Below are 22,966 nucleotides of genomic sequence, written 5' to 3'. Positions count from 1 at the left end.
ATGCATTTATATGCTAAATTCTAATATTCAGTAGAAGTATAATACATGTATAAGGTGTAATTCATTCCCCCAAAAGCGTCTATACTGATGAAACATTTTACAATTATAAACTTGATATACACTTTTAACACTATTTGGATCTGACCTTGAATCAGAACCCTGGAGTTGCAAGTGTCACAATTTTTGTACATCTCTTTCTGTTTTTCTTGACAATGCATCCATCATTTATAATATTCTAGTGTCAACAAAATTAAAGAAGGATTCTTTTAAATCATAAAGACATGTAATTACTATGACCATTTTTGGTTCCATCTATTTTAAAGCTAGTATCAAAACCTTTAGATTCTAACATGTATATATAAACTGTGTTTTTAATTATCAAATACCAAAAAAAAAACCCACCCAAAAAACCAACCAACTTTTAGCCATTAGTGTTTTATTTTGATAATTTAAAGAGTCCGTGAAGTCAAAGTCAAAGTTTTGATTAATTGGTGTAGAATAACACGAAAGTCAATATCCCAAAATTTTACAGTCAATATAGCGGCGATAAGGAAATTATTCCCGTTCAAAGTTGTCGATTTTCGCACCTGATTAAAACCAATCAAGGCAACTTCCGGTTGTACTATTATTAGCAAAATACTTGCGTGACGTCATTTTACATCAGCTTTGAAATGGCAACTGTAAACGATAACAGCGTAACCTCGGATTCTTCTTCCGATATTGACCTACACATGTCATTTGAGATATCATCCTTCGAAGAAGAACACGAGGAACATCAGCAGGACATAGTCCCATATCGGTTTGAACCTGAAGCGACTGATCTTAGCGAATCTGATGGTTCAAGCGAAGACGAAGTCGACCACCAGCGCAGACTAGAAAATACAGATTGGTACAACTTTCCCTATCTTTTATTTGTTACCCATGTAATTAAATTGATAAAAAATATATAAAAACTTTATAACTTCACAGCTTATGCGTGTAGAAAAAAAATAATTGTATCCACGCTATTGAAAACGTTTGGCCATTGATCAGGTCCAGCACAATTTCTTCATTTAGCTCTCATTATAAACGTAATTATAATAGCTTGATTAAGCTAGATTAGATTGAATTCCTTAAGTGTAGTGGGGTAGCCAAGAAATCGCATGACAATTTTTGAACGTGTTTTTACTTTGAAGTGACCACAACACTGTCCTGATTAGAGTCCATAACAAAAAGTCAATCATTTTAAGAATGTTAATGAAAAGAAAATTTCTTCTGTGTTGTTAACTGTCCACTACCCTGTGTGCTTTGAAACATACATGTAGATAACAGGATTTTGACAAAATATTAGTATATATTATAGTATAATAGTACCCATTTGCTCATACTGTGTCAAAACCCTGTGGATAAGTATGACTTTACAATTTGGAATTCGATCGCCAATCCATTATTATTTTGATCCTTGTTAACTTTTATTTTATTCTGATGATTGGAGAAATGTTGCTCAACAATTTTTAAAATAATCCTCAACAATCAAAATACTGAAGGATCAGTTTAAGAATTATTTTTTTGTTTACAATGTGTTGTATTGACATCAAGGAAATTGCTAAATAAAGAGAGTGCTGCACCTGGTAGTCATGTAATTAAGCTGCCATGCAATATTTTACCTGCTTTTCTATTTGTCTTCAGGAAATTAATTCATAGCAAATACTTCATTAACTAATGATTCAGTAATACATGTTGATAATGCAATTACAATTTTAGGTGCAATAGTGGATCATGCACACCCATGCCCACAGCATTAGAAAGCAAATGCTGCTCTGAAATTCCACAGATTGTCGAGAAAATTGAGTCTTATAGTGATGATTTAACCTGCATTACAAGACATCCTGGATTCCAGACTGTTTGTCTAGACGTCTTTGTCCTGGAGACTGCATACTACCAGTATCGTTCTCAGTATGGAGATATACAGAACAGCATGAATGAGTAAGAATGATGTTTTATTATCAATAATTATTAGGAATTCAACAAAAGTAGTGTATTCAGTTGTGTAACAATTTATACATTTTTATCATAGGAGAAACAGATATACCGCATATCGTCAACTAGCTCGTTGGTGTTGGGGCTACTTAGGAAAGAGTGTTCGAGTTCCCCTCCCCTCCTGTGCAGTAACAAAGATCCGTGAGACAATCAGCTCAGAGGAATATCACGGATATCAAGACCCAGAATGAGTAAGCATAATTTGACTCAAAGTAAAACATTTTTTAAAAAGTTTAAAAAAAGCAATATTTCTCATAATGAAAAAAATATTTATAATATTATACAAAAGCTAAAAACATAAGCACGAAAAAGAACACTAAAAATAAAAAAATATCTGTAAAGATATCTATTTTTTAATTAGAATAATTTAAATCAATGAAAGCATCAGCTACAAAATAAATCCTGCACCCAGGAATGGGACGTGGGCCCTGCTTACATGTTTCCATGTCTTTATGACTATACAAGGGGAATTATTTACACTGTAGCTACATACTATGACACTAAAAATAAAGCAATCTAATACTAAGTTATTTACATATGCAATATACTACACAACTATATACATGATGGACGTGATAAAGTTTTGTTCATCGCACATGTTCATCACACTTCTCTTCTATACTGGTGTCTCTTTCCTCCTAAAACGAGATCTGAAATGCTGCACTGCCTCACTTTTTTCAGGATGCACAAAGTTACTGCAAAGTGGTGGTGGCTGTATTTCTGGCAAGCAGGAGACAGGTGGTTGATGGGGTGATGTAGCATCAACTGAAGCTTCCATGGATGCGAATGTCTCGGTCATCAATGAAGTTACATACCCTGAAATGAAGTCAATATGCAATAACTGTGTCATATGAGAATCTTAATTTCTACTCTTCTAGGTGCTCATTGTTTTCCATAAATGCAAATTAAATTTTTTAAATTCTTTATACTGTTTCTATTTTATTGGTATATATAGAGAGACTTTATTTAGGCATTCCCATTAGTCAAGAGAGGGAGAGAGAAAAAGAGAGGAAAGGAGTATTGTTGTAGTACCATATGTTGAATCTACAGTTCTCTTTCGCACACTGTACTCTCCATGCTTAAACTTGGGAAAGCTGATCTTGAACTGCATGTTCCCTTCCTTTGTAGCAGCCTGCACTCTTGACGTATTTTCATTGAAATGGAGAGCAGCAACGATCAACCTTAAAACAATATTGATATAAAATTACTTATCTTAAACATGCTTTGGTCAATTCAACTTAATTAGTAGATTATCATACAGGAGCACAACAAATATGGGGCAGATGGAAGGATTTTATTTTTTAATATATATTTCCCCGAGAGAAAAAAATTAATGACAAAAGACATCACAGTGTTAATCAAGTTAAAATTCAAAGAATCCTTGGTAGAAGACACAAAACCAACATTATGTGACTTTAATCATTCACTCATGTCACTGGGAAGCAAGTTTGTTTGAAATTGTAAATTTTGCGAAAATAAAAAAAAAATCGAGATGACTCCCTTTTTTTGAGGGGCAGGCGGGGTTGTTGATCTATCAATTGATTTTATTTGGCCTTGCATAAAATATACAAGCAGCATGGGTTATTGAACATTCATGAAATTTCTGAAGCATAAACATACCTGCAGTACACGCCATATTAAGAGAGGGCCACCATTTTGGGGGTAAAGTGGTTGACAGTACTATGGAATGCCTCTATCTGTGATGTCTGGTACAATGGGGATAGCTTTGGAATGTCCCTTTTCATCTGATTGGACAAGATGATGTCACTTATCTTCTCACTTGCTTTTGATCCTTTTTGAAAATGATATAAGAAAAAATTAGTAAAAATGAAATCAATAAACATTCGCAGTTTTTAATAAGGCTCAACACTTTTATAAAAACCATAATAATATGCGGACAAAAGAAAATGTTTAATTATCAACAGACCTATGCAAAGAACAAGAGGCCCACAGGCCTTAATGGAGCACCTAAGGATCATAGCCCATACGGGGTGCCTGAACCCATGAATTTCACAATACAGGCAGAGAGCTTTATGGACATCATAATCATGCATTTAGTTTTTCTCAGTTCTGTATGGAAGTAGAAGAAGAAAAACTTCTAAGATTTAATACATTTTTACTGCGTGTCCATATTGACCCCACCAAAGGGCCAGGAGTCATAAACTTCACAAGTTAGAGATTTTCATAGACGTTAAAATCATGCATTTAGTTTTTCGCGAATGTATATGGGAGTAGAGGAGATTTCCCAATATTTAATACATTTTCACTATATGGCCCCACCTTAGGACCTGAACCCCTGACCTACGGATCATCAAATTTACAACTTAATGGGCTACCCAATCATTCTAAATATCTGTTATTTGCAATTTAGTATCAATAGCATGAAAGAGGATGTCTTTTGAATGTTTAAAACTATACCAAATTTGGTCTTGTCCTGGAGTCAGAACCCCTACCCTGGGGATCATGAAAGTCACAATTTTGGTAGAGGCTTTCCTGTTCTACATTACTATGTATTTAGTTTTTCTAACACACATGTGGATATAAAGAAAATTTGTCAAATTTGGGCAATTTTTGTCCTGCCCCTAAGACTCCAGGAGTGCAGGAATCCTTAAATTTACAATTTATGTCCACCTTGTTCAAAAAATGCCACATACCAAAGTTGAAAAGAATTGGCATTGTAGACATCAAAAAGTAAAACATGTTCAATTGTTAACGCATGACGAAGGACGACGACCGCAGACCAATTGCAATAGGTCATTCGAGTAAACTTTGGTGATCTAAAATTTTAACAAGTGGTTCTACCTGGTTTTATCCACTTCTTCTTTCGTTCGTCGCCATAAAGCATGCCATGGGCACACGATGGGAATAGCTCATTGTGTCCCTCATGCTTGTTGTGAACATGGTTTTCAATGGATTCCCACTTTGCCCACATCAAGTCCCCATCCCCATTAGGTGTAGAGGCTGCTACCCAATATAGGTGATTTGTCAGGCTCCTGCTCCACTTCGATAGCTGTCCACATTCACTCTGTTTGGCGGCAGCCAGGACTTTTTTCTTTAAACCTACATTGAATAAACAGGACAAACTCAGATAATTCTCAATGCATATTTTCTACAGTTCTCTCCAAACTTCAAATAATTAAGCATGCATAGCTATGTGTCTAGTAAATGTCTGCAAATGTTGAGAGCATAAATCAAAGTGAACAATTAAAAATATTACATAGTAATGAGTGGTCTCGGGTAAATTTTCCCTGATCCACTTCTGGATTTGTAGATGGCGGTCAGTCATGATTGTCTCTATCTCCAGATCGTTATTTTTTACCCAGTCAACAGCACGCTCGAGACCTCTTTTCTCCATACCATTACTACTCTTTACTTCATTACTCTACAAAATTGTATAACAATATAAATAAGGAGAAAAAGTAAACCACATCTCACACACAGCATCAAAAACTTGAAATCACAAATACAACTTTCAAAATAAACTTCTTAAAATAGATGTTTAAATATCATACATAAAGACTAGTTAATGTCAAATCTTTCCTTTCATTCATTTATGCAAATACCTGAACTAGCTGGATGTCAATCACAATTCCTTTTTCAAGGTCAATAGTGCTGTAGGAGCCAAACTTGGCACAGTGACCAGGGGAGTCAGCTCGCCCAAATCCACCAACAATCAGTGGCTCCCCTCGTTCCACCGTTTGCCTGGCATACGTCTCCTGGTGTCTGTTCCACACACGAGCAATGACAGGAAACAGCACAGATGCCTGGTGGGAATAAAATGTTCTACTTGTTATGGTTGCAACTCCCATAAACTGCAGAACCCGCAGAACTTTAGCAGCAAGGGCTCCAGAGAACAGAATGCTGGCAGATAATCCGAGGTTTCCTACTGGAATGTTTCCAAGGGAGGGCTGGCTACTCCATTGCCAAGTAAATCCACAGAATTTACACTCTGCACTAATCCTGGCCATCGTCCCTATCACCTGATGAATAGTGGCTGTGGCGTGTCTATGGCACCTCTTGCAGCTACTGAATAGCTCCAACAACTTTGATCTGGACACTATAAACTTTTCTTCATCCAGTGGGTTGTAGGGCTTTTCATTGCTAAAACATTTCAAATTAAACTGATTATATAGCTTAGGTTTTCCTTAGTACTTCAACTGATAGGATTTTTCAGACACTTTTTTCAACAATAGATATATAATGTTGTTTTGTTTTAATAGAAAACAGTTCAGAATTACATAATCAATTATTTTAAAAATTTCTACAACTTCAATCTGAATTTACTTAGACTGCTAATTTTCCCCCCTCAACTAAACACTTGAATTCTCACAGAATGCAAAATAGAGCTTACTTATTATTATGGATATGAGAATCATCTGAACTGGCACAGCCACTAGATGGTTCATACAGTGAGGCAGCCTCACTCCCTACTTCCTCTGTTGACTCTCCCCCACTTGACAAATCCAGGACAGGAACTGCTGCTGGTGGTACTTGTGGAGTGGGCAAGTCATCCCTGCCATTAAATTGTATACCAATGCTGCGAACACGTGGTTGGAGATTAACTTGCAGTCCTGGAGAGTAAAATGGCCATTAACAATCTGCCCAATTGTAAAAAGTTACTTTTTTTCGAGTAACAAAATACAATCAGGAGAGAATTGATTTGTATTAAAATTTCTATTTTATCTAAAACTTTTTATTGTGTTTCTGGTTTTTTTTAATTGTAACAAAAACATGAATAAACATTAACTGTTCATAGAATCAATTCACTGATATAATATATTGTCTGTAAACCTTTCTCTTTATTCTTTGCAGCCACTTGGATCTTAACACTGCGTTTCCTAGGTTCTTCTGTCTGACAGGCCATTGATATGCTACTTTCTTCCTAAAATAAATATAAATATTGAGTATTCTGTAGAATATGCAAATGCAAACACTTTTTAAACAATTTTAACTAGTTTTACTGTTTCAGAAATGTTTGATTTATTACCTACATTTGAAAACAGATTTCTGTTTTGACAATTTTCAAACATGATCTATAACCATTTCCAATCAATTGTTATAGAAATATGTGGAAATTGTTTTTTGTGAAATTCTCCTACAGAGTTTAAACTTTAAGAATTATACCATTAGCCACGCGGGCTCCGGGATTTTGCTATTTCGGAACCCACCGAAGAATTTTGTAGCCCACCAACTCAAATAATGTAAAATAGTCTCACTATCAATATTTACATATATATAGTTCATCAGTGTTCATTCCATATCAACATCAAGCAAAGCATCCCAACCTCACTTTCCTCGAACCATAGACAGGGCTTGGAATTAACATATATGCTCGTCAGTCTGTGACTGGTTAAACGTCTGGAGGACTGACATTCATCTGTTTTAGTCAGTTCGATGGGACTGGTTAAATTTCTAACGCATCATTTTGGAAAATGTATTTATGAATATGGATTATCACAATACCGAACCCGATATAAAATACTTTTTTGAAAAGAAACCGTACTGGCCATGTGGGTTACAAAGATTTCAATTGTACTCGCTCAACCCAAATTTCACTTGCATTTGGTGAGTGAATAGGTGTTAAGTTTAAACACTGGTTTAAATTGATTTATGTAAACAGGAATACCTGAATGGGTGCTTGCTGACTCTCAACACGCTCTTGTAGGTCTTCCTCTACTGGTATTTCTGTATTGTTGTCACACAGCAACTCTGTCAGTATCTATAATGAACCAATGCAACAATTCTTACAAGTGTAACCACATCCTTGAGGAAATGCAGTACTAAGTCTAGGAAATTCTGGGTGGGGATCTGGACACCCCCCCCCCCTACGCGAATCCTCAATCTGAGCATGAAAGCAACAATGAAGCAAGAAACGTAGAAAACATAAGCATGCATCCCATCTCAATTTTTTTTTGCCTAATGAGAAAAAAATGTTTTACTGAGTTATGGTACTCAGATAAGTCTAAGATAAGGAATAATGAATTGACAAGCAACTCATATAGATCCTTAGCTAAAAATTTACCTACACTCAAATTTTTGCAAGTATAGTAAATTAGTAATTAATTACGAAGATGAGATTCAACAAATAATCAGATAGGTATGCTATTTGCTTATGAGACAGGTGCATTGTACCCACTGCACTTCTGTGTCACTGTCTCGCCTCACTGATGCGTGAAGTCCAGCAATTCATGAAGTCAAAATAAAGGACATCTTTGTAATTAACATGTTACTGTACATTGATTTATATTGTTTCATATGGTAAATGGAAATGATTGCATTAGACATTGGCTACTTTCAGCAAGACATGTACATTGTTTATAAAGTTGAAACCTGCATCGCTGTGGGAATAATACTTCTGAGTGTGTTTGATTAAAAAACAACAACAACGAAGAACAGAAAAGAAAATTACCATGTTTTTTGCGCGCTTTGCATATGCTCTTCGTTCGGGCGGGGGGGGGGGGGGCGTGAGCTGAGGAGACTGAAGAAAGGCGTCGTTGAGTTCATCCCTCTTCCGCTTAGGATATATCGATGGCACAGATCCCTTACGAAGACACTTATTCGCAGGAATGCCGAAGTCTTTCATCAGGGAAAAACGGGCCTCGTAGCAATCCTCGTTAAAATGTTCGCTACAAATCACTGTGTACTGCGATGGCCCAGGCCAGTCTGCCCTCGTTAACTTTACAAAACGAACCCAGGCTGCTCGCTGACGCTGATCTTTTGGGAAAATATGCACCGAAACTCCATCTGCTTGTCTTTTGCTACAACCTGCCACAACGCACATCCGTCCTTTATTCTTACTAGCCATTTCGATGTTATAATCACCACCGAGCTCTACCAATTTTGCATTGAGAATGGCTCCAATGATGTTAGTTGGCGTCACTTCCGGTAGAGCCCGTTTTCATTATCGTAAAGGTGTGGATTAGCAATATTTTGATATTTCGTGCAATAACTCGCATATTAAAAAGCACTGAGTGATCAGACTTGTTTTTTTCTGTTCTTTATTATATAAACAATATTTAAAGAAGCACTTTGAAAACGGCTTCACGGACACTTTAATTTACAGATACATGTATAAGTTGTCATAATGTCATTTAATTCTATTTTATTGTTGCATTCCTCTTCTTGCCCTTGTAAAGCACAATCTCATTAAAATAAGATCTTTGATCCGCTCCGTTATTGTTATAAATAAGATCTTTGATCCTCTCCATAACAATAACGGAGCGGATCAAAGATCTTATTGAAACGACATAACAATAACGGAGCGGATCAAAGATCTTATTTTAATCAGATTGTGTAAAGCACCTTAGAGTAATAAACTGTTTTATATAAGGCTGCATGTATATAAATTTTATTATTATTATCACTGATAGAGGTCATGAAATTTACAATTACCTGTTCCTTCTTTACCTAAAAGTATCAATAGCATTAAAGAAGATGTTATCTAAATTTAAATGTTTTACACATAAACACTATATATCAAGTTTGGTTCCTCCTGGAGTCAGAATTTCTACCCTAGGAATCATGATATTTTCAAGCTTGATGTTTTGTTTACTGTCACAACAGAAGCTGACCACTAGCAATAGGTCACATGAGAGAATCAATTGACCTAAAAATATATTAATTAACATGATTGAAATGTTTTAATCTTTATATCCATGATAAGATATTCTTTATATATTTTATATTGAATCCAATTGGTACTAATTGACCTCTTTATTTTCAAAATAATTGGAATTATGTCTATATACACACATGTGAGAGTTGGCCTCCATGTGTCCAATGAAGAAATTATGAATAATGGAATGACAAATTAATGATTGTCTAATGCTTACAGGGATGGATCCAGGAATTTTTGAGAGGGGAATTTTACCATTAATTTTGGTTATCAAGGGAGGGGGGTCCACCCTCAAAATGTGTTATTTTTACTTTATTTTAGCAAAATTTCCTGAACCAGCACCCCCTCTGGATCCACCACTAGGTTATCATTTACTCCTTCATTCTTGATTACAAACCTAAGGACAATAAATTGTAATTTCACATTTTTTTTTAATTTGACAATATTTCATTATCACACAACAGCAAAATTATGAAAGCATATACATGTATGTACAATAATAGCAAATTGATTGTTCTGACATATCATTTGATATACATATATATTCATAAGAAAATTTGAACTATCATGCATATTATAGATTATCAGTCATCAAGTTTTTTGTTGTGTTTTTTTTTTTTCAAAGTAATTTCACATTTTGAATCTTGCCTATTAATTGATATGTTGATATGGAATCAAATGACATGCATGCACGCAGAAGCTATGTGAAAAATGTCAGATCTTGTGTAGCAATTTGTAAACCCAATGATTACAAAGCCTATTAGTATTCTATATCAGTAAAAGAAAATCCTATTTTAATTCATATTTTGCAATAGATATGATAAAAGGAATAAGCATTTAATAATAATTATCAAAATCTATAGTATAAAATTGAAAAACAATCTCATAAAAATATAACATATATTTTACACATGCATTTTTGTAAACATTACAAAAGGAACAGATTTCCCCCCTGAATTTATATAAAAATCAGTATTATGTCCTGTGACATTTTGTTATTATGCTTTAATAAACTTCTAATATTGACTTTGTCCTTGCATGGTCATTTTGTCCATTTTTTTTTTATATCTGTACCCAGGTTTTGTCTGGTGAATTTTACCCCAACTAATCCCTTTGTGTATAATACACATGGGATGTTCTTTACAGCTCAGCAAGCCCCTGACTTTGTTTCTCATTGTTCCTTATCTACAATTACTGGGTGAATGACTTTGTGAGGTTGTAATTTGCCATCTAATACTTTTATAAGCATTTCATATCATGATCAACATATCATGCTATTTCAGTCAATATTATAAATAATTCATTTGATACATAATATGTAATATTGTAGGCTTATATGGTGATATTTGGAAAATAATGGCAAAGCAATTCTCAGCTTGAACATTGAAAATTATGTTGCAATATACATCACCCAATACAAAGACAAAGGATACATTTTAATTTTTACGTTTAAATTCATATGAAATATTGTGAAATTCATAATCATGTGAATGCAATAGCTGCAGAACTGTAGCTCTCTGAGAAAATATTAATTGGTACAGATCTGTCCCAATATTTTCTCAGAGAGCTACAATTTTGCAGTTAGTGAATGTGGTTAACTTATACTACCATTAAGATATGTAATCTCTTTCTAATATTTGTTTAATTTGTACCTTTTTCATATTGTACAACAAAGTATAATTTAATGCACATTAATCCTCGGATTATAATAATTTTTTTAAATTATTTTTTTTAGGCTTAATTTTTTTAAAATTTATTTGTACAAATAGAAATTAAGTGCATCATAATATATACTTTTAAAGGTAAGATGTACAATTGATATATAATCACTCATACCAACCATTCATACTCCACTCAAACATTTCAAACCTATGGATTATAAATTTTGATTAGTGCAAAATTTGTTAATTTCTATAAGGTCATCTCAAATCTTTTAAAATCATTTTAGTGACTTTTTGGGGGGAAACACCTGAAACACTTTTAAAGCCAATTTAAATGGTCCAGGTCAAGCATATTTTGCTTTTAGGCCAAATCTTTGTAAGATCATTTGTGCACTTTGACAATTATTTCTAAATATTCGGGCTAGTATAATGAAGAAGTATGGATGTTTCAATTTTCATTAACATTTAATACCAAAACCATATCTCCTTTGCTTGACCAAAAAAGCCCCCCCCCCTCCACACACACACAGTGAGGTCTAGATCCGCCACTGTTTAATCTGTGATTTTGGGGCGAAGTTGGATCAATTTCATTTTATAAACAAGTCCAGTGGTACGATGGATTTTTCATTTTCAAGACAAATTAATAGAAATATAAATTGTTAGCCAGTAAAAAGAAGTAATGATTTAAATCAGATACTTGGAACAGTGTTGATGTTAACAGGGACCTATATACTAGTTAGTATATAGGTCCCTGATGTTAACTTATGAAATTCTCATATTGTATACAAGATATTATCCAACTAACAGATAGACTTTTGCAATTATATCTTATGCATTATGAACTGTAGCTAAACAATATCACTATTAAAATCTGATGTCCATTTCCATGTAGTTGGGAATCAATTAAGCTTTCCTGGTTCCGATTTTGATTTAATTTTTATTTTGTGAATATAAATCAATATTTGTCTAATCACAGGAACCGGTAATTTTGTTTGTAATGATAATAATGAGAGTCTATACGATACCACCCCCCCCCACCCCCGTGTTTTTATTAGGAGGTGGTATTGAATACACCCGTAAATACAGGGCCGTAAATTACATGGAGGCGGAAGAGGCAGCTGCCTCCTCCAACTTTTGAGCCAAAAAAAATTAAAATTTAAAGTTCATTAGAATTTATGTTGTTTCCAATAACTAAGAACATGATACCTCCCTTAAAAAGCATTCCAAATCTTTCTTTTAGAATGAGAGAGTCAAGTAACATCTTAGAAGGCCCTAGAATCAAGGATTTTGCACGAAACGTGTTCAGTGTGCACAAAATCTGCTCAGCGAGGCCCCCAGACCCCCGCCTAATTTCCTGCCTCCTCCAAATTGAAGGTTAATTTACGGCCCTGAAATATCATTACAGACAAAATGGTAATATATTTACAAGTGCACTTTACGTATTGTTCTCCACGGGCAAGGGCACAGGCACCGGAAGTATGGATACATGTATTTAGAGATTGGCCTTCTACTGGTATATAATAAAATGAATTTTATTATACCGGTAGAAGGCCAATCTCTATACCGGTAGAAGGACAATCTCTAAAGCTTACAACAAAAAAAAAAAAAACGTGAAACGATTACATGAATCGAAGAGGGATGAAATAGACTACGAATTCATACACTTCAGAGAAATTATTCCCATAAAAAAAATATGAAAAAAAGTTGAGGGGGGGGGTAGTAATATCCATATTTAAGGTGCCTGTGGGCAAGGGCGCATCCAGGAATTGTTTAAAGGATGAGCGGATTGCGACCCAAGTTTGTGCCTATTCCGCCCCGGCCCCAAAGAGGGGTGAATATCGCAAACTGGTAAAATGACCAGTTTTGTTTAAAACTATGGAAGTAAAGTGGAGTGACTACAACCCTCTCGATCCGCCACTGATGAACAAGAACTACATTACGGGGATTAGGAAGCACAGGGTTCATTTAGAATAATTGTAATCTTTAAGGAAATCTTCGTGGAGCACATTATCGCAAATAGTTGCTGAAATTGAACCTTACCATAATTCCGCCGGCGAAGATTGCAGCTATTTTCACTTTCACATCGCAGGAGGTGCGTTTGATGAGCTATCAACTTATACAGACAGTATCTCCTCATATCTACATGTACAGGGGCGGATCCAGGAATTGTGGTTACGGGGCGCCACTTTATGAGGCAGTGGGTCCATGGCGAAGCCCTGGTTGGGGCCCAGGGGGCGAAGCCCCCGGAAACTCCTGGGTTTTACAAATTTTATGGGGCTTGAAATATTTCTCCTATTTAGTCATTTGTACTACATGTATTTTCTATCAATTTAATAAGGTGAAATTAATAAAATGACCCAAATTTTAAGGTTTGGGGGGGGGGGAATATTAAGTTCTCCCAATAAAGTAATTAAAAAAAATTAAAAGATTTTGTCATTTATTTCTCCGCCTACGCCCCCTCTAAATCCGCCACTGATGTATATTGCAATAATCTACCAGAATATACTGACACCTTATAGGTGATACTTCATTAGTACAAATGGACACCACCACCACCACCATCCCTCCAAAGGGAGGGGGTGAGACTAACAACGAAAGGGGAAAAACACATTCCGCAAATTATAATATACATGTAACAGGCTGTCTTTGCATTTAGTCCGAGTGTTTTCAGTTATCTTTTTAAAAATTCTATATATTGATTGCAACACAAACATCCTATTATAATTACATGGCGATGATAAAGTCTCAGTAAGTTTCCACAAAGCTGAAAATTGGTATACACCATATTGTACAAACTGATACAGAACTAAAATATTGCGGAAACTTATCAAAACTTTGCGGTAGACTATCAGTATAGCAATGTGCATACTAAAACAGAACAGTTTCTGCAAACCGAAATTTGCGCAAACTTGATCAGCTTTCAGCAAATTGTCGTTGCGGAAACTACTTGAAAACAACGTAGATATATCAAGTTTCAGCAGGACACACCAAGTTTTTGCAGGGAGAAAGCTATCAAGATGAAAAATGAGTGCGGAAACTTGACGAAAACCACTTGTACACCTAAGTCTATGTAGTGAAATTTGTATTTTTCATCCATTTGTAAACTCCATGTTTTTAATGAAAAGAACTTATAATAATTGACATTAGTAAATACTATGTAATATTGCAGGTAAATTTTGTAGGGTATATAAGCGAGTGGGGGGGGGGGGGATTCAGACCAGCTTTTAGTGTTAGGAATTTGTGTTACTCTGAAGTGAAGTCCCAGTTGGTTATTAAAATGCACGTACATAGATCTATACATTTCCATACACCTATATTCAGTGCAATCCCCCCCCCCTAAAATTTTCAAATTTAAGGTAAATCGCGGTATCTTGTTTAGAAAAATGTACTAAACGATAAAAGAAGCAATAATTTCTTCCACTCATGGAGAAATAAATGACAAAATCTTTTGATTTCTTGCATTACTTTATTGGGAGAACTTAATTTTGTTCTAAAACCCATAAAATTTGAGTCATTTTATTAATTTCACAAATGACTAAATAGAAGACATATTTCAAGCCCTGTAAAATCCCGGAGCTTCCAGGGGCTTCGCCCCCCTGAACTCCACCAGCGCTTTGCTCTGGATCCACTGTGGGCCTCAAGGCGGCCCCCAGACCCCCTGCCTCATAAAGTGGCGCCCCCTCCCTGTAACCGCATTTCCTGGACCCACCCCTAATATTACGAAGTTCATACAGCCAGAATCATCGAAGCTTAGACTGGGTATTTTGAATTGAAGATTTCCAAAACGCAGTTTGACAAATAAAAACGGGTGTGTAATGCTCTAGTATGAAATTATATTGGAAAAGAAGAATCTACACGCGTGCACATGCGCATGCCTTTCTGCTGTCTGACTGGCTCTATCCTTCAGACTCTCGCGTTATAATCTAGGGGATAATTGAATTATCTCTCAAGATCCATGCAAATGGCCACATTCAAGTAATAGACAATTGTGTAGTATTACATGAATTTACATTTGTTGATTTTAAAGCAAGATAACCATGAATTATGTATTGTATTCAGAGGTGGGTGCAATATTTCAGTTTGGGGCCCGGAGAAATTGCTGGGTGGGTGGGTCTAAAGACCGCCTTTAGACCTCAGTAAGTCCAGGACAAAGTCCTGGGTGGTTCCAGGGGACAATGCCTATGAAAGCTCCCGCTTTTTTCTCTCTTCTTTTTATTGCAAAAACTAGCACCAGTACTCTCTAAAGTATTTTGATTGCATATCTTTATTCTTAAAAGCTGTATATTTGGCATGCGCATATTTAATATACATTAATGAAAAAAAAGTCTAAAACTATATCGCATTAAAAGTGCACAAATTAAGTTTACTTAGTTCATTCCCAACATTGGGTGCATGATCTTTAGTTCCTTAGAATGTATTAAGTACTAGAGACACACGTTACATGGATATGAAAACAGACTCAGATTTGATTGATAGGATATTGTTTAAGTTTCCTCTCGAGAATTTTTCACTCATATGAAGACGTCACCATTACCGGTGAAGGGCTGAAAACATAGGCCTATGCTCGGTGCTTACGGCCTTTGAGCATGGAGGGAATTTATCGTGCCACAGAAGTTGAGACAGTGGGCCTCGGTTTTTGCGTTCTCATCCGAAGGACTGTCCCATTGGGTCGTCTCTTACGACAGGCAAGGAGTACTGAGGACCTATTCTACCCGGTGTTGTAAAGCATAAGATTCTCCCCCGCATAGACTTTCCCTCCGTAAAAACGGGCCCGGGATAGACATTCCCCCCGGAAAGATGGGCCTGGAATAGAATTTCCCCTTACGAAGAATTAACCCGGGTCCAACCCAACCCCCCTTGGAAAAACCGTCCCAAAAAAGAAATTCCCCCTAAATGACAGTACACCCCCATTCTTACATTTTAGCTATGTATCTGTTTCCATTTCTATTACTAGAATTCTCTTGCTTATTTAGACCCAGTAATTCTTCTGATTATTTTTGTGTGTGTGTATCGTGAACAATCATCATCTTATGATTTTTTATAAAAAGGAAATTGCTCAAATCGTGTAATGGTATATCAAAATTCATTCAGACATCTTAAAAGTCTTTATCGTTATTTACTAGTATCTAACATTTGAATTAGTAAAGTTGGGAAGAACTTAAATGATTTTTTTTAATTTAAATAAACGAGAAAATTTAATAACTTTTATTTATACAGTTCATCTATTTTACTTTTCAAATATTTTAATTATACATCTTATAGTCGATTTTTTACGAAAAATCCTACTTATATTGACCATCGTTAAAGTCTTTTGGTAAGCATATTGTATTTACAATATGCATTTCAAAGTTTTCAGCGTGTAAATCCAACTTCATCATGTCAACAACAAAAAATATTCGTTTGTTTTATGAATATCGTAATATTAATGAGCGCATATCTATTTCCTTAAACTATTATAACAAATGAAATCCGGAAACAGGGGGGGGGGGTTGTTCTATATATACCAGGGTGATTTTTCCGCCAAAGGGGAGACTCTTTACTGACTTTGTACATAGGGGGAAATTATATGCTGGGGCGCAATTCCGGGCCCGTTTTTCCGGGGGGGGGGGGGGGTCTATGATACAACACCGGATCCCCACGGGATAAAACATATCTGATATACATATTACATGTAAAAGCCCTACATTAACTGGATACTGGATATTGGACTACAGGGGCTTTGCAATTGAGGACTAACCAAATCACGGTTAGGGTGGTTCGGGAGGGGTTGTCCCCCTCCCTTACGGGAGAAAATATTGAAGCAGAGCAATTTCAAGCACATTAAATTCTTATCTTTGAAATGATGGGGGGGGGGGTGCGATCTCCACACCCCTTAATTCCGCAAGTGAGACTGTTAGTTAACTCTATGGTAAAATTTAGAAGATATAAAACAGAAAGAATTTTGATACAAGTAAAAAGTTTCATATATTTTTGGAAAATTATCTAGATGTGCAATATTTAGGATTAAGCTCAATAAAAATCCGAAGTATGTAACATTTGATAAGGGTAATTTTCGCATGGGGCGCCTCTATGCCGGCTTGATTAGATCGCGTCGTATACGTACATTTAATGACAGAGTGAAATTTCAGTGTTTTTATTGAAGAAAATATGTGGTTGTCATAGACAAAAAACTCCGCACTTTTATCGTGTCCAGAGTTAAATGTCGCACTTTTAAAGGTATTTTGTTGATTAGGAATATGCATTGATTGATCACTATTTTACGATCAAGTGTTGCATCTATATATTTTGGAAAATGAACTATACGTGATGGCTGGTCGAGGGGTTGGGGAAAGGGTGGGTGCTTTGATCAGTCCGCTACTAAAGTTTTCCTAGTAATGAAGACATTATTAGTTCTTCATTGTAAAATCTATTTCCAATATCAACCGTAACTATTTCAACTCCAGTAAAGCTTCCACCAAAAATTACAACAAACAACAAATCATCAATACATAAATGTTCGAGATTATGTCTCTAGGTAGTGTCAAAAATAACAACGAAATTTTTCTTTGGAAGCGGAAGACCATAATGATAACAGAGATAACAATGAGGTCTTCAGTTGGAAGCGGAGGACCTGAATTACAGTAATCAAAAAACCCATATATACTAGACTAGATAGGTTAGGGTCAATGACTTATGATCTCGTATCTGACGAAGCGTAACGTGTAGAATTTAATAGGGTAGTTTGTTAATTGGGAATACAAAATGACTGACTAGTGGGACCACTATTTTTTTTAATTTTATTATTATTATTTAAGTAGTGTCAAGAACAACGGAATCTTCCGTTGGAAACGGAAGACCTTAATGATATCTTATTCAGGTTTCCATTTGGGAGCAGAAGACCTTAATTACAAGACTTGTTCGGTTAGGGTCAATCTGTTATGTTGTCGTGTCTGACGAAGCGTAACGACTAGGATTTAAAAGGATAGTTTGTTAATTGAGAATACACAATGACTGACCAGTTGGGCCACTATATTTTTTTTTTTATATCCGTGTGATTATTTCCTGTACATATAGTATTGAAATTGTACATTGTATAGAATATCAGGGACTAAGTAGAGTGATTGATCAGTATTTTCCGTTCAAGTGCCATTTCTATCTGGTCAAAACGAGCCTTTTGTCAATTTTGGACAATAAATCCTGCAGGAGGAGGGATGGCTTCTGCTCCTCCGCCGCTAAAGTTTTTTTTTTAAATTTCAAAATATTCAAAAATAAACACGATTATCTATTCTAAATATTTAAATTATTCAAAATGTTAACGTTGTCTATTTCAACTTCCAATATAGTTAGGAAGCTAAGTGAATAACGCTGAATATTACCGCAGATATCCATTGACTTCATTTACCTAATTATTATAGATCAACACAATTATATTTATACATTTACTTAAAAAAGTGGCGGATCCAGGGGGTTAAATTGCAATATGAATACTTTACTTTTGAAGAAGAAGAAAATAGAAAACCCAAACAAATAGAAACTCCAAATAAACAATGAAACATACTAGTAAAGATCACAGGAATTTATCACGTACAAAATCAGTATCTAGGTAGTATTAGTGGGTTAGTGTCTGACGAAGCGTAACGGTCAGGACTCAATGGTGAAGTTCGTTAATTGGAATTACACAATGACTGACCAGTGCTTTACGTTCAAGGGTAAAAATGGGCCACTTGTCAATTCTAGAAATTGAATTGTGCGAGGGAGAGGGGGATGTTCGCTCTCAGTCATCCACCACTAAAGTTAATAAACATCATATGATGAATTCCTTAACATGTATATATGTAAAGTATTCAAAATGTTAACATTATATCTATTTGTATTTTAACTTCCAATAATGTTACAATGATAGATGAGTACCGCTGTTATAGGCATCACCAAAATTATCTAGCTAGTGGCGGATCCAGAGGGGTAAGAAGTAGGCATAAAATCGTGATAACAGTACTTTGCTTTTGGAATAATGATAAATAAACCCTGACAAGACAACCCTGATATATATATAAATGTCTGTGATCATAGAAATGTATCACATAAAAAATCGATGACTAAGTGGAATAACAATTAATTGTCAATGATAACAGGTTTTCATTGCGAAGCAGACCTTAATTACAATAAACAAGTACATCCATACATACAAGACTAGTTCGGATATGTTGTCATGTCTGACGAACCGTAACGAGTAGGATTTAAAAGGGTAGTTTGTTAATTGGGAATACACAATGACTGACCAGTGTCCCCACTACATTTTTTTTTTTATTTCCGAACTAAACATCGTGTGACTGTTTATACCATACAGATATGAAATATTCAAATTGTACATTGTAGAATACCAGGGACTAAGTAGAGTTACAATGGGAGTAGTTTTTTTAATTGGAAGTACACAATGACTGACCAATATTTTCCGTTTGAAAGTGCCATTTCTATCTGGTCAAAACGAGCCTTTTGTCAATTTTGGACCATAAATCCTGCAGGAAGAGGGATGACTTCCGCTCCTCCGCCTCTAAAGTTGTTTTTCTAATTTCAAAATATTAAAAATTAATCCTCGTATGATTATGTATCCTAGATATTTAAAGTATTCGAAATGTTAACGTTGTTTATTTCAACTTTCAATATAGTTAGGAAGCTAATATTAAGTGAATAACGCTAAATATTACCGCAGATATCCATTGAATTCATTTACCTAATTAGTAGATCAACACAATACGTCTACCTAATAACTGGCGGTTACAGGGGGTTAAACTGCAATATCAATACTTTGCTCTTGAAGAAGAAGAAGAAGGGGGAAAAACCAAACAAATAAAAACTCCAAATAAGCAATGAAACATACGAGTAAAGATCATAGGAATCTATCACCTACAAAATCAACTCACGACTAAGTAGTGTCAGTGGCAACATAACGGTCTGTATTCAATGATGAAGTTTGTTTATTAGAAATACACAATGACTGACCAGTGTTTTACGTTCAAGGGTAATGTCTATCTGGTCAAAATGGGCCGCTTGTCAATATTAGAAATTGAATTGTGCGAAGTAGGGGTGGGGTGTTGTTCTCGGTTATCCACCACTAAAGTTAATAAACATCATAACATCATATGATGAAGGCATGCCTTCATCATATGATATATATATATATAGTATTCAAAATTTTTATATTATATCTACATTTATTTTAACTTTCAATAAGTTAGAATGATAGGTGAGTACATGTACGTACCGCTGACCATTAAGTGGCTGGGGAAATAATTAGTATTATGCATGAGGGATGGGAATGGGACGGGGGATCCGCCCATTCGCCACTGAAGTTATAATTTGAAAAATAAACATCGTATAGTTAAATTCTTTTGCGTATACAAGGTATTCAAAATATTAACGTCATCTATTTTATCATCCAATGAAATTAAAATGATAAGTGAAGACTGTTGTAACCACACAACTTGTGTAACTAATTAGTGGCGGATCTCGGGGTTAATACATTTGTAAGTAGACCTAAAAATTTGCGATAACATTGCTTTGCTTTATAAGTAAAAAAGTCTACAATATTCATAAAACATTGATACACAAATGTCGAAAATCATAGAAGTTTATCACAATAAAATCGCTCGAGATGTTTAGAACACTTAGAGCCGAACTTCCCTAGAGTCGAGACGTCTGTTAACCGTTTATTCTGACACGCCTGTCAAAGTCTTTTCGACGCTTAAGGTAATGGTAGCAATCGGAGAAAGTACTTTGACTTGAGAATGAATACGATTGTAGAAGGGAGGGAAAGATGGACCGAAGCATGCATTTTGTAAAACGATTCTTGTGTTGTTAAATAATCGAGAATCTTATTTGAGATGTCTGATTCGGTTCACTAAACAACTTAGCATCACCTAGCAGAGTTCATCTTTCACCGTAAGCACTTAACACTAATTTTAGAATATGTAAACAAGTTGTAAGTTAGGCCTATTCCGTAATTCAACAACATATCACAGGAACTGGTAATTTAATATGTAGTAATAATACTGCTACCCTTTATAAAACCACAAGGATGGTGGGTGACGATAATTTTAAGAACTATTTTGAAACGAAGTTTTGAGTGAAGTATCAGCCCTTGTAGCCCCCCCCCCTCTCCCCCCCAATAGCAGCTGATTAGGGGATGGTACGGTATATGGTATACCCACACTATTATTAATACACTGACAAATTACCGGTTCCTGTGAACATATTTTAACACCTGACGACATATGAAGGGTTGTGAATAGTGAATGTGAGCAACTGCATGTGAATGCACGGGCAATGGAAGTTGATGTAAATAGATACATGTAGTATGTGCATGTATATATATTTATACATGCACATACTATATATTTACATTAACTTAAAGTGCCCGTGTGTGAATGAGTATTTCATAGTGTTCTTGTCTGCTTGTTGCAATAATATAGTCCCGTCCAATTTTATATGGAGATTTTTGTGCAAGGTTATATGTATACAATTAAAATTGCATGGGGAAAAGTTTAGTAATGCAGAGTTCTAATATCCTTTATTATCTCTCATGTTTTTTAGACATTTATTCACAAACACATAGGCCGACACATAAGAGTTTATAATTACTATATATATTTAAAAATTAATGTCATGCCTTGGCTTTTAAGTATATTTTAAGAATCATGACAAACAACACTTTTTAAGATACAATTTTCTGTTTTATTGTTATATTCATGGAATAAAAATCCCATCCTGTGCTTTATTTGGGATATCTATTCCCATTCATGCTCAAATAGGATATTTACTGCCATTTCATGTTCATTATGGGACATTTCCTCCTATGGGACATTGTATCCCATAATAAGTTTAAATATGGGAGTTAAAATCCTATGGGAGAAATTATATTTTTTCTCCCACAGGATTTTTGGTGGGAGTGAAAATCCCCCAAGTGGGATTAAAAATCCCTCCAAAATCCCATGGGATTTTTTGATTTCAGGTGAAATATCTTAAAAACTACAATAGTTACAAGTGTAAATGTTGGTGCATGTCTTGTGAACATAAAATCCCATCTTTTTTTGTAAAGGGTTTATTTGTATCCTTAATAAAAGGGTTGGCGAAACTCCGGACTTTTGTCGTGTCCAGAGTTAAATGTCGCACTGTTCTTTGCAAAAGCCATACTTACTTCAAAAAAAGAAAAGTAGTTCACAACTAATAGGTTTTATAATATACTTTACAAAACTGAGCTTCCAGTTCCCCTGTCCACATGAGAAACGATTAGAAACCCTTGTTTAAAACAAACTAATCAAAATTAGATCCTTTGATCCCCTCACATACTATATCTACACAAAAATACAGAAAGCTTCATATCGGGTATATTTTCAGTATTTGTGATAATCATTGATAAATAATACCTTCTGTAGGATTTTGATCAGCATGGATATCTGCATTAACAAACTTTATACTTTCTGGTATGGTGTCTGCGTCCTTGTGACCTTAGAAACATTTTTAAAAATCACCAAAAAATGTGCATGGGCTGATGCATACACTACATGCACTTAGCAGAAAAAAGTGGAACCCTTTAATTTATTTCGTTAATTTTTTAAGGAGCCATTAGGCGATTATAACAATGAAATTCTTATTATATAATACTGTATGCCCATGTGAATAGGTTGAGTTCCTG

At 35.2% G+C, this 22,966-nt stretch overlaps 1 protein-coding gene and 1 pseudogene across 1 annotated transcript; one reads left to right on the top strand and one right to left on the bottom strand.

Moving 5' to 3' along the window:
* The first annotated feature begins 671 nt into the window (after positions 1-671).
* On the top strand, positions 672-1,969 carry LOC130054513 (uncharacterized). The gene is made up of 2 exons (XM_056164478.1): positions 672-889; positions 1,744-1,969. The coding sequence occupies exons 1-2, from the start codon at positions 672-674 to the stop codon at positions 1,967-1,969; spliced, it is 444 nt and encodes a 147-aa protein (XP_056020453.1).
* A 365-nt stretch (positions 1,970-2,334) lies between these two features.
* Positions 2,335-6,897, bottom strand: LOC130055237 (uncharacterized; annotated as a pseudogene).
* Between the last annotated feature and the right edge of the window lie 16,069 nt (positions 6,898-22,966).

Source organism: Ostrea edulis, chromosome 5 (assembly GCF_947568905.1).
Source record: "Ostrea edulis chromosome 5, xbOstEdul1.1, whole genome shotgun sequence".
In the NCBI taxonomy this organism is placed as follows: Eukaryota; Metazoa; Mollusca; class Bivalvia; order Ostreida; family Ostreidae; genus Ostrea; species Ostrea edulis.
The sequence above is the reverse complement of the archived record's forward strand: the minus strand, read 5'-3'. Positions and strand labels throughout refer to the sequence as shown.

Bases quoted from the DNA above. Each gene is read 5' to 3' on its own strand.
- LOC130054513 (XM_056164478.1), top strand. From the start codon at position 672: ATGGCAACTGTAAACGATAACAGCGTAACCTCGGATTCTTCTTCCGAT. The intron at 890-1,743 runs GTACAACTTTCC...TTACAATTTTAG, and splicing joins AGACTAGAAAATACAGATTG to GTGCAATAGTGGATCATGCA.